General features: G+C 38.2%; 1 protein-coding gene across 5 annotated transcripts in view; it reads left to right on the top strand.

Annotated features, from left to right (window-relative positions):
• Window positions 1-13,340, top strand: part of peak1 (pseudopodium-enriched atypical kinase 1) — a 154,903-nt gene that overhangs the window by 132,355 nt on the left and 9,208 nt on the right. For all 5 annotated transcript variants that reach the window (XM_049474338.1, XM_022671638.2, XM_049474340.1 and 2 more), the window contains 2 exons: window positions 10,702-11,170; window positions 11,584-11,872. In XM_049474338.1, coding sequence (XP_049330295.1) covers window positions 10,702-11,170; window positions 11,584-11,872 — 758 coding nt within the window. The remainder of the gene's footprint in view (window positions 1-10,701; window positions 11,171-11,583; window positions 11,873-13,340) is intronic.

The raw sequence follows: 13,340 nt of genomic DNA on the forward strand, positions 1-13,340 counted from the left end.
TGTTCAGTTTTTGCCAAAAAAAAAAAAAATCCTATTTTTCCTATGCCTAATTTAACTGGAGGAGAAATCCATAGAATTAAAGACCTGGGTTCTCAAAACACCACGGTAATATTCCTCTGAATGACGCATGCTATTATTAAAGTGATTTATTGAACCGTGCAGCATCGTCACCTTAGTAATGTTTTCTCAGAATGGAAAAGAACAAGTTCAGCTCTCTCATTTCATTAGGTGATAATGTGTCTTTTCTTCACTATAATAGAGTCTTATACAAAAGGCACTTCCCTCCATTTATGCTCTCACTCTTTCTCTTCCCTGTGCATTAAGGCTTTATATGCAGTAAATGACAAAAAAAAAACACTATCATATTCGTTAACTCGCTCCAAACTTTTAAAACCAGGCCTCTGTGTCCTTTAGCGTCTCAGCTCTAACCTTTCCAAGTCTGGTTTCTGGGTCTGTTAGCATCTCAGCTGACCTGCTTAGGGTCTCGGTTAGGGTCTGTTAGCATCGCTGCTCTAACCCTGACCTGCTTAGGGTCTCGGTTTGGGTCTGTTAGCATCTCAGCGAACACTAACCAAGCATGCACCAGTACATAAGCATTATCAAGAGAGCCCACATGTGCACACACAAACACACAGCGTGTAAAATAGAAAACAAATGTGTGAGAAAAGCAAAAATCCACAGTAATAACATTTTACATGTATTTCCACTTGCCTGACCAAGTCCTGCAACATTTATCCTTTTTGCATTTAAATGGGTATAAATGTTCACAAGTTAAAATGTTCACAAGTTCACAAATATAAATGAGCATCTGCTAATGCTAACAGGCACCTCAGCTTGGATCTGCAAATGAACAAGAGGAGGGAGGAATGCCTGGATACAAAATATTGTAGTGTTTTCGATCTAAATTCCTGTGCTATGTGCTATTAAACATAAGAATAGGGTGCTGGCATCTAATTGGATACTATAACCACTAGTGTTTTTTTCAGACCCCAATACAATATTGTTTTTTATTTAAGATGCTGGTGCTCTAGTGTGACATCTCCTGATCTAAAAAGCGTAGTACTCCTTATAGTCATTTGTCATTTCTTTTTGAGTCACAGTGGTAAGGAGCAAATTATCTGTTGTTCCACCACATTATAGAGGAGGGCAGGTCTTTCAGAGGACAGGACGATTTTGATGAGAATCCCACCCAGACTTGCATGTCCAGGAGTCCCAGACCGCATTATTTCCCTCTTTCCCATCTCTCTCCCAATCATTCAGCGTGATACTTTCTAAATAGACATTAGTGATCTCTCGTAAGTCTGTTGGACTGTGTTTACTTTAAACAAAAAGAGTTACAAACACAGTAAAGTGGAACATGCTTTTCAGAGGCTTTCGCAGTTTACGTTTATTTGTAATATATATCAGTGTTGAAAACAGAGAGTAGAAGAGCTTTGATTTATGTCTGAGTAAAGCTTGTTGGGCATGTCTGTATCTATATAATGGCTGAGAAAGATTATCCTCTCCCTCTGAAAAACATCTCACACACATTCACTCACTGTACGCGCACTCAGTAAGAACAAGAGCCACAAGTTTGAGAGCTTGTTCACACACATACTGATATTTTTAAATGTTGAGGCTTTTTTGTGCGTTTTAGCCTCCCCGACACACGAAAACATAATTTTCTGTTTATAAAAGTAAGGCTCTGTATTGGTATACAGTGGTTATGATTCAATTTATGACAATATATTGCGATGCTGTGAACAAGGCACTATTATATGTATAAAATCTGAATAACAGAAAAGTTTACTTTTTCAGCAGTTAGAACAGTAGAATCTAATAGCAGATTATAACACTGTCACCTAGTGGGCGGAGTTTAAATACACCACTAAATAAACCACTGTGAAAAAATAAATACTCTGTTTTTGAAAAACATAATACAATACAATCATAATACAATATAATTTTTTTTCTTACACTACCTACATCTTTTTCTTACATATCAAAAGTGGCGAAAACTCAGTGAACACAGTGAACTACACAAGGCATGAAACTAAATTGTCTACATGCAAACATGCACTAGATTTCAGATTTCAGCGTATGAATAAATGTAAATATGTGATAAATTATTAACAGAGAGCGTAGCACAGCAGCGGTGAACAGATGCAATAACAGTTTGTGTTGAAAACCTAGTATTCTTCGGTTCCCACTGCAAAGGTTCCAGAACCTACTTTTGGTAAAAAAAATGCTGTGGTTTAAAATTTGGTTCGCGAACCAGAAAGGTGCCGGTTCCGTTTTATTAGAAAAATGCTAACAGAGGAAAAATCCAGATTTTAGGCCAAACCTGCCACTCTGAACAGCTACAGGCCGTGATGTTCTGAGAGAGAGAGAGAGAGTGAGGGAGAGCATTCCTTTTGTTGTTCTCGTTTGCACTCCTTATGAGAGGATTAAACATTAGAAATAGAAAGAAAACGAAGGAAGGAAACATTTTCTACATAAAAAATTAGGGATATCCCCGATCCGACCATGTGATCGGAAATCGGGCGGAACATCAGGATCACTGGTTTATCAAAAATGTAACAAGTTAAGTTGTTACTCCATGAGTTCACTATAGACTCACTGAGAATGCTTGCATTGTCGAGTTAAGGAAGGTTTTTGGGCAGCTACACTTGTGTTTGTCTTCCATTAAAGCTAAACTCAGAAAATTAGTAACTTAATAAAATATTCTAATTTAAAACGCATCAAGACTACTCTATTATAGTACAGTAAAAAATCTAGTCTAAATTGGTCTACACTATTATTACCATCTCCCTCCCAAAAAAAATAGAACTAGCAGCATCTGAAAAATTAATCTTGATCTTAATTTTGATGTCACCGAATTGACATTTTTATTTTTTTTATATATTTAAGAAAAATGCTTTTTTAACTGGTATTAATTTATATGGTTGTTTAGTACTTGTTTATTTTGTGCTTAAAATTTAGTCACTTTCAGTAGTAATATGTATATTTTACCGCATTTCCATACTATCGAATTGGAACTCTGTATCAGCAGATACTCAATATGGAATGACTCGGGATCGGGACTTACTTATTAAAAATAACAAATTACATAGTTGAAAATAAACCTAATGATGTTAATGTTGTTTATATTGCCTTAAACCTAAAGCCATTTTGCCACATCCTATCTGATTTAATTCAGGCAGTAAAGCTCTGGAGAACAGGTCTAATCTGGGTGGAGAGGGTGTGTAGCTGTGGGTTTGGCTGGGTGGATTCTCAGGCTTCGTTTGCAGATCCTCTCAGTGTGGGAATCCTCCCCTGTTCACTGTATGACTGTGCAGAAGAGTTATTCACTTTCTATTAGCTTTGCTTGATATCATGCATGCAAGCACATGCTTTCTTCTCCCTCTATCTTTCTTGCCCTCAGTCTCTTGCTCTCTCTCCCTTTCTCTCACACACACACAAACACACACACACTAATGCACACAGGCAACCATATACACACAGTGTTGGGAGGAAGAGCCTGACTCAGTCTCAAGTACAGCTTGAACAGTGCAGGGCTTGCTCTCTCACTCTGTCTGTCTCTGTCTTCTGTACATTCTGAGCACTGGTGGAGAGAGTGTGTGAACTATGCTAGCTCCTCTCTAAACTCTCTGGACTGAGAGGGTGGCACAGAGGAGGTAGGATCTTTTCTTCCCTTTTTCTCTATGCTATGCTTTTTCTCAGTGTTATTTACTGATCTTACTAAGGCAGTTCGATTGAATCACTAAATTGTTTACTTATATTTTTATAGCACGCTTTTACCTTGTGAGAGGGGCAGTTACTGTAGGCCATGTGCAGTTTTGAAGATGTTAGCTTCAGCAGTGTAGTAATAACCTACAGGATGTAGTATGTTTATCTGCATTGTTGACGTAAAGGTGCTTTTTGTCATTAAAAATCTATGTATTTGTTTATATATATATATCTGACAGTAATAGTTTTAAAACCCTGGCAATCAACTTAATCAACAGGTTTTCAAGCTCCATTAAAGAATTGAAAAACCTATTTGACTCTTAATCATTAAGTACATTTTAAAGCTCACAAGGGAATCTGGAAGAAAATTATTTATGTCTGTATTTTTAATAAACACGAAACTTTTGTGTAAACAAATGTGTGTAGCTTTAAATAATTTGTAAAAAAAAAAAAAAAAAAAAAAAAAAGTGTCAGCAGTAGAAAAAGCCAGGAGACGATTTTAATCAGAAAGTAGTTAATTGAATTGGCAGTAGAAGATGGGGAAAGTTGAGGCTTTGGCACATTTTCTTATGAGGCTTTGGCACAATTTGCCACAAGTCTTTGGCCCTGGGCTCATGCTGCTGGAACTGTTGTGTTTACTGAGCCGCTGACTGTGTCTAAGACTGCAGCAAGATTTAAAACCCTCTCTACACGTTACTCCCAGGTCAGAGTTAGAGCGCAGGGTGAGTGCTGTATTTTCTCAAATGCTTGTATTTTTAATTAACACTTAATTAAAGCACAATTTTCTGCATGTGATGGAAACTGTTATCAGTAAGGGTATCTGTACAGAATAGAAGTTTAATAGTTCTGTTTTTAGTCTAGGGCAGTTTACGGTTTTATCTAGGGTTGTGACGAGATCTTGTGATAATTCTGCATGATAGTTCTCATCAGGTGTTAAATTTGCATATGCACAAGTAGCCAAAACTATTTTTTGATCATTATGGCAATAAACTTCCCTCTTTGCTCTGAAAGCAAGTGTGCCGTTACCGATAGAGATTCTGTCATAGGTTGCCAGGTCTGTATAGACCCTTTATAGAGGAATTCCATTTGAATACAGATACCTCACAAGGGGGATTCTGACAATAGTTCTAAGGTCTACAGAGACTAATGTGCGATAATACAGGACGGGAAGTTGTTGGGTTTGTGGTAAAACTAGCTGCAGGACTTGCATACTGTTCTGTATTTCACTGCATCATTATAAATCATGCATAATTTATAATCAGAGTAAAAACTGATCGACATCATTACAAGATGATTACTTACAAAATATTGCACGTTTTAGGAATTCCTTTATTAATTTCTAGAAATAAGGTGACTGGGGTGGGAATCACAGTTTTACCACGATACACTGAACACGATATCAGTAATATCACAATAGTGTGTTATGTATTTATTGGTGTCAGTTTTAAAAAAAATTACAGTCACTCTTCACCACAGGTTTGCCCTAATTATTTGATTAGCTCCATCATGTGGAGCTATAACGCAGACATCGCTTGTGAAGCTAGAGTTACTCTGAGCTAGTTAAACATAGACTGAAATGCAGTGATAGTATTTTTTTATTGTTTCCAGCATGAAAGCATTGTGTGTTTTTGCGTATATTGATGTACATGCATATCCCACGTGAAACATAGAATTTAAATGACAGTTTGTGATCCTGTTGTTTGTCATACACCTTTAAAGACAAAAAATTAATGAATTATGGATATAAACAAATAAATATTTTTTTTTACCCATACTGCAGTCCACACTGTGTTTGTATAAAGCAATAGTTATTGAAGCATTGGTCATTGCATGGCTGGCTAAAATGTTCACTGTTAAACATGTGAACAAACAAACAAATAAAAACAATAGACAATATAGACGATTGAGTTCATGTCCATTTATTGTATGACAAGTCAATAATGTAATCGTCATGACAGGCCTAGTTGTGCCCAAACTTTGCACTGGTGGTCTAAACAAGGCAAATGTTAAAAAGCTGACAAAGCAGCCTTTATTAAATGTAGTGGAAACAAAAAAAATGTGGTACAAAAATCTAGTGTTAAAAACAAATGGTTGTTTTGTGTCATTTTGATCTTTTTTAATCCCCTTACACTAACTGCAATTCCCCAACAAGCTAATATTTACATATAACTTCAATGTCATTGGATGACTGAACATGCTTGGAGGAGAACACTTCTAGCTACTTCTGTTATGGAATCTGACAGATGCATGCTCTCCCATTTTTCTGATTAATTAGACAATCCTGTGATACTGACAGTGTACTTCTTAAATATCAAAAACATCATCCAGCCCTACTTTAAAATATCTCATGCTAATGGTACTCCTGCCATTACCTGCCATTAGCAAGCAAGTTTGCCCTCAACTTAATCCTGCTGTGAAGAGTCAGCAAGTGTCGGCCTGTTTCACTCTCTTTACCACCTTGTTTGTCCTTCAGTTCCTGCTCTGTCCTGATTTCCTGCAGCTCCATCTTTAAACAGACTCTGCTTGGTCCTCCAGCTCCACTCTCACTAATCTCTCATTCGTTTAGATGGTAATTAAGGGCATCATTAATATTCACTCTCACACGTTTCTGCAGCTCGTAGTTAGTAAACTCTGACCTTGGTGGTGTGCAGGAGCTGATGCTTCTGAAGCTAAAATGGAAGCTGAGTGAAGGAGCTGGCTGTGGAGTTTCCTGAAATTCCTGGACATTCCTGAAATGATTTGCTTTAAAAATCGTAACTCAGGCTGTGGTGATTTCTCTCTTCAGCCCAAACATAATTGATCTACGCTGTAGCCTTTTTGTACCTCACACATAGCTGTGCAACCTAAATAGCCAGGGGCGGATTTTACCACCACGCAAACCACACAATTGCTTGGGGCCTCAGGGATTAGGGGACCCCCTGCTGGCCAAAAGGTGCCCAAAAAAGAAAGAAAAGGAAGTCCAGCACAGCTAGACAAAGCTCACCATTTTTTTCACAGCAGCAAGAAATTAAATGTCTGAAGAGGATGAGGTACCTGAGACAGTTTGGTTGTCAGAGTCAATATTGCATTTTGCTATACAAAAAAATCTATTTGATCAGGGTCCCTGAAAAAAAAAGCGCTAGCTCTTTGGCCATCCAGAATTGAGTATATTAGCCTCCTGCTGCTAACCACGGCTAGCACTACTGAAGAAGCATTAGCATTACCACTAGCGGTTAGCCCCTAATGCTAATGCTCAAGCTTTAGTGGAAATCTGGAAATCTAAGCTTACTGTAAATAAACGGAAGTGCTTAACTCACCCAAATAAACAGTTTTCAGGAGAGAAATCTGTGTAGATTAACATCCAGCGCTCGTTTGACATGTCAGACTGCCTTGACATGTTTGAGATGTTTTTTTTTTTGTTGTTTGTTTTTATGCAGAATTACAATTTTGTTCACTTAGCTTATCTTTACAGGTCTCGCTCCCCAGCAGCGAGACCTGCTGAATTAGTAGGAAAACATGGCAACACTCCTGTTCCTCACTAGAGTCACATAATGCGCCTTATAGTCCAGTGTGCCTTGTTTATGAAAACAGACCAGAAAATGGACGTAATTTGGTGCCGGTATGACAATGCTAATTTGTGTGGTTGCTTATTAGCAACATTAGCCTCATATCTAACTTTACAAATACCAAACCTTGGTAATTGTCTACATTTAGTAAAAGCAATAAAACATTTACTGATAAACTGATCCCCACCAAAAGCAGACCCATGGATTACCTTGATGAAATAATCTTCATCACTTAAAAAAAGTTTTTTTTTTTTTTTTGGGTGGAGTGTCCCAGTTATAAGAGCATCTGAGGCAGCTGCAGATTGGGATTAGTGTTGAGATTACGCCTCCCTTTGATGGATTAAGGCAGATTATAGATGGGCTGTTCAGTGATGTTACACTGTGATGACAATTTCTACATCTCTTCTTCGTGTTGCTCTCTGCTCTAAGGAGAGTCAAGTAGATCAAGAGGGTTAAGTAAAAGTACAAATAATTCAGTTAAAAAAAATAAGTTGGTGTTGATTTAGGTTTTTCTTTAAGTAAATGTACGCAAGCAAAAGGGTAAAAGCTGTTACTTTTATAGATTAATTTATAGATTAGAACAAACCTGGCATGGTAGAACTGCAGCATCATCTGCACCGTCACACGTTTGTTTATTTTTAAGTGGTAGAGAGATGGTTTATTCAGAAAACTGGTGAAATGATGACTCCTAGGATTCCTTCCTTCCTTCCTCACAGGATTACTGATTTAACTCCATTGAACTGGTGAAACTCTACAGCTATATTAATACCAAAAGCAGTGCTTGTAATTATAGATGATTAAATACGTGATGAAAAGTTGCATGATTGAAAAACAGTTAAATTTAAGTTTTTAAGTTTTTTTCAATTTCAATTTATTTATTTATTTATTTATTTATTTTTATGCAGTGTGTAAAATGTACAGATATTTCTTGTGAAATGAAGAGAGTAGAAGTAAAAAGTATTTTATTGACAGAAATACTTTCGTAAAATACAAATACTTTCCTTTACATTTGACAGACGCTTTTGTCCAAAGAGACTTAACAATAGTGAAGTACAAAAGTAATATAAGTTTAAAGGTAAAAACATCTTTAGATAGGGCTTAAAGGAGGTGGAAGGGAAATAATGGGATAGAGAAGTGAAGGAGGGGAAGAAGGAAATGAGGTTAGAAGTAGTTCGTGTGTTAGAGGTGTTAGGAGAGTAGGTGCTCTTTGAAGCTCTGTCTTCAGGAGTTTATTAAAGATAGCGAGACATTCTCCTGATCTGGTAGTGGAAGGTAGTTTGTTCCACCATTGGGGAACTCTGTATGAGAACAGTCTGGATTGCTTTGTGTGAATGTTTGTTTGGCAAAGCGAGGCGACGTTCATTGGAGGAGCGCAGCGGCCGGGAGGTAGCGTAAGCCTTCAGGAGCGAGTGCAGGTAGGAAGGAGCTGTTCTGTCATCACCTTGTAGGCAAATTGTAAGAGCTTTAAATTTTATGCGAGCATCAACTGGTAGCCAATGGAGCTCAATGAGTACTTAAGTACAGTAACAAAGTACTTACACTTTATTACTTGCCACATTGGAGTAGATCTATTTTTGATGGTGTTTGTGGTCATGCTCAGAGCATGCCTGACCTACATGCACTCAGAAAGACAGGGCAGAAGGAGGTACATGTGTGTGTGTGAAGGGCTGCTGGCTCAGAGTAGAGGGGTTTGTCAGTTTCTTGGTTCACTAAGTTTTTCCAAACTAAAGTGGAGCCTGCACACAGAGTATTGTTTCATTACTATTATAATTATCTGCTTGTTCTCTGTTCTCGTCCCAGCTGAAGAGAATCTAGTGAAATCTAAAACAGGGCAGTGCTTTATTATCCTTACACTCCTGCTGTGTGTTTGTACTGCTGTCTGTCTTTCTCTCGCTCTCTCCTGCAGAAGCTCTTCATCAGTCCTTTCCCAGCAGGCCACAGAATCAGGGCAGAGTTAACTAAAGTCTTCAAACTCAATCCAAGAGAGACAGAGATGGAGAGGGGGAGAGAGACAGACAGAGAGAGAGAATTTAATGGAAATCAATTCAGGACTTGCTCTATTGGCATTCCTGTTAGTTTTACCCACATAAACCGAGCTCCGGACGTCTGCGGCTCAGCGGGACGCTTCACAACTACACGCCTAAATGTTTTATTGATAGAGCTGTAGGGCCTGAATACAACAATCAACGCCTTGTTTTCATGGACTGAGCTCTGTGGTGGACAGACGGACTATTTTTGTATTTCTATTGATGTGTTGATCTGTGAACTGTTTCCTTCTTTAAATTGGAACAAGTGTGAAAATCCCTCTGTCTCCTGTGTTTTTATGTCTCTGCCTCACTCTGTCTATATCTCTGCCTTTCTCTTCTCTCTTTCTCTCCTTCTCTCTCCCCTGTTCTTCTTTTTGTCTTTCTCTATCCTCTGTATCCCATGTCTGTTTCTCATTTTGCCTCACTCTGTCTTTATCTCTTTTTTTTCTTCTGTCTTTTTCTCCTTTTTTCTCCTTCATTCTCTATCCTTCTATCCTTTTGTCTGTCTGCTCCCTGTCTCTCATTCTTCCTCACTCTCCCATATATTGTTTTACAATTCTTTTGATCTTTCTTTGCTAGTCTTATTTGTGTCTCTTCTGTCCGTTTCTAATTTTAATTATCTCCCTCTTCCCCTCTCTCTCTCTCCCTCTCTCCCTCTCTCCCTTTCTTTCTCATATTAGGAGTCTTTAATGGGAACAAACAATAACGAAATAAACAATTAAATAAAATCAACAGTAATTAAATAAAATAATTAAATTATAGATTCTGGGGTAAATCTACAAAATGGTTTATATATCTAAAACACATTCATAAACTTTATCATCGCTGTCCAATTAAAAAAACATATTTCCAAAACAGCAACTTTATAGGTAAAACCTTCTTAACTTTTAATGAAAGTCAATGTAAAAAGTGTTTATTTTAGGTCATTTTGCAATATTTCTATTGACCAATGTGTAGGTGACACTTGAGTAAACTAAAAATAGGCATAAATGAAAATTATGGAGTTGTTTTCATTAGACAGCAACTATATAAATATTCATATAAGTAAACACACAAATGCTTTATTGAAAGTTAAAACACAAAGAAAAGTAGTAAAATTAGAACTATACTGTCTCTAAGGTAGTGATGCACTGATAATTAAATGGCAGCATGCCGTTTTCCAGAATTCTTTTTTTAAATGATTAATTATTTCAGATCAGCCTGTCACCCTGTATTACTCACTTCTCTTCTTTAGGCAGCCAGGATGTTTTATACCTGCTCTTTTCTATGGTCAGTCTGTGCTCACCGAGCCCCATACTTGGTCAGGGTTCGGGTTTCTTTGGAACTCAACTTTAAATGCATCTAGAAACTTCGAAATCTCTGATGTTTATGGTCAAAGGATTTTTTTTTTCATATTTCTCTCTTTTTATCTCTTTCTGCAGGTCAGTCCAGGGCCAGTATGATTCCCCTGAAACATCCTAGACACCCAAAATCCTCTGATGACACTCTTCAGTCTGAGCCTGAGGGTTCTGATCATGGTTCTAAAGCCACTCCTCCTCCGCTGCCTAAGAAAGTTGTTCCTCGAGCCCATACGGAACCTTCGCTCTCCAGAGAGCCTGCAGGTCAAAGGTCACGGGGTGAAGCCAAGCCGGGCGGCACCAGCCTGAGCGTGGCCAACCCGCTGTACGACCTGGACTCTACGTGGGAGACGGCCAGTCAGAGCTCCTCCCTCAGTTCAGACGCCCGGCAGCTTGACGAATCCGGAGACTCCCTGGAGAGGCCTGCGGGGGGGCGGAGCCTGTCCTGCCTGACTAATAGTGGCTCAGCACAGGCCAGAGAGAGGCGAGCTGGGGAGCGGAGGGGCTGCCGCAGCACAGAGAGCCTAACAGCCAGGGGGCGCTCATCTGGAAGGTAGGAATGCCCTCAAAATTTACTGATATGCCACATATCAGTGGACTAGTCGCATGTTTCATGACTTTTGGCACATCTTGTGACATGCAGGATGTGCCTGAAGGCCCTTCTGCAGTGATTGGGTCAAATTTTCTGTGTAAACAGAAATCAATACATATGACACCACTGGACACGATCATTACCACTCACTGTTCTGTCCACTGTGGGTGGTAACGCCTTTTGTGATGTACACACATAACACTGTTAATGGGGGACTGTTACATGACCTCATAACTTAAATAGGAAATTAAGTATCTCATTCATCTGATACCCACTATTAGGCCTCATTATACAGGTGTGGGCATTCTCAAGCTATTCTTTTAGCATGTCAGAGTAGAGTAAGTGTTAAAATAGATCCCTCTCTGTATTTACAGGGGAAGAGAAGGTGGCGGGAAGCCCCAGAGGCAGGCTCTCTATAAGGGCATAGACAGCTGGGAGGAGGTGGTGGGCCGCATCCGAAGCCTGCACACAGAAACCCTCTGCAAACTAGCCACCCGCTGTGAAGACCGCTTTATGGCTGGCCAGAAAGATCACCTGCGCTTCGGTACGGACAGCTGGTCCCACTTCAGGCTGACCACGGGCAAGCCCTGCTGCGAGGCTGGAGACGCTGTCTATTACACCGCTGCTTACGCCAAGGACCCGCTCGTCAACTACGCTGTTAAGGTACATCTGTTTTCACCTTTACACTCCATTTCCACCTGAATTAGCAGCAAAGAAAGAATTCCATAAGCAGGAAAATCTATTAGAAAATATAGGTTATATTATATATACATAAGGCGCATCAGATTATAAGGCACATTTTGTGACACTAGTGAGTGTCACTAGTTTTTCTTCTAATTCAGCAGGTCTTGCCGCTGGGTGGTGGGAAACTATGTTAAATAAAGTTAAGCTAAGTTAACAAAACTTTAATTAAAAAAAAAAATACTTTTAAAGTCAAATGTGCACTAGATGTTAATCTAAACAGATTTCTCCCCTGAAAACTGTTTATTTGGGTGAGTGAAGCACTTCTGTTTATTTACAGTAAGCTTAGATTTCCAGATTTCCACTGGAAAGGCTGGGTGCAGCAGCATTAGCTGGTTAGTAGCTAATTCTAATGGTGCTCCAGCAGTGCTAGCCGGGGTTAGCAGCAGGCTACAGGCCAGTAGTACTAAAAAGAGCTAGCACTTAGCACGGTTAGCGGCAAATGTTAATACTGCTTCAGCCTCAGTGCTAGAGAACTAAACTGAAACTCCTATATAACGCTGTACTTCAGTGAAGTGGCTTTACTGTTCATTACAACCTGACAAACCTGTAAAATTCATACATAAAACAAACTGGATTAAAAGGCGCACTGACAATTTTTGGGAAAATTAAAGAATTTTAAGATCGCCTTATAGTGTGAAAAATATGGTAAATACTAACTAGGCCTATCACAATAATAACCATTGTATTTACTTGGCAAGAAGAGCCCATTTATGTCTATGAGCCAGTATGTGTAGAAAAACGAAATTCATTTTATATATATATATATATATATATATATTTATATATATAAAACATTTTGTATTCCATTTCAATCACTAATCATTATATATCACAATATATTATTGTGTTATTAAGGGATCAATAAAACATGTGCAATATCATATCATACACAATAATATTATCTATATTTGTAAACAATAAAAAAAAATGACAAGTAATATTCTGTCTTAAAAGCAGTATATTTTGTATTTGGTTTGCTATTTACTTAAAGTTTTAAGGGTATTTCTTTTTTATCGTAGACTACTTTTTTTTTACATTATTATTTTATATAAAATTTAAGTACGTTGTTTACAAAGCAGACACATGTACTTATTAATATTTTGGTAAAGTAGTATATTGTAAAAAGGGTATTATAAGATAAGATAAGATAAGATAGCACTTTAATGATCCCAAAGGAAATTGCAGTGTCATAGTGCTGTACAAACACACATAATCAAACATACATTAAAAAATAAACAACAAAAGTTAAAGTGCTTATGTTGTTCAAAAATCTTAATTCTTAAATTCATCAGCAAAATGCTCACAGGAGGACTGCATGAAACCTTCTGAAGTTTTTCCTCAGTTTTGGCACAAAACTCCACACAGCAATATCACTGCCTCACATCCA

Source organism: Astyanax mexicanus, chromosome 2 (assembly GCF_023375975.1).
Source record: "Astyanax mexicanus isolate ESR-SI-001 chromosome 2, AstMex3_surface, whole genome shotgun sequence".
NCBI lineage: Eukaryota > Metazoa > Chordata > Actinopteri > Characiformes > Acestrorhamphidae > Astyanax > Astyanax mexicanus.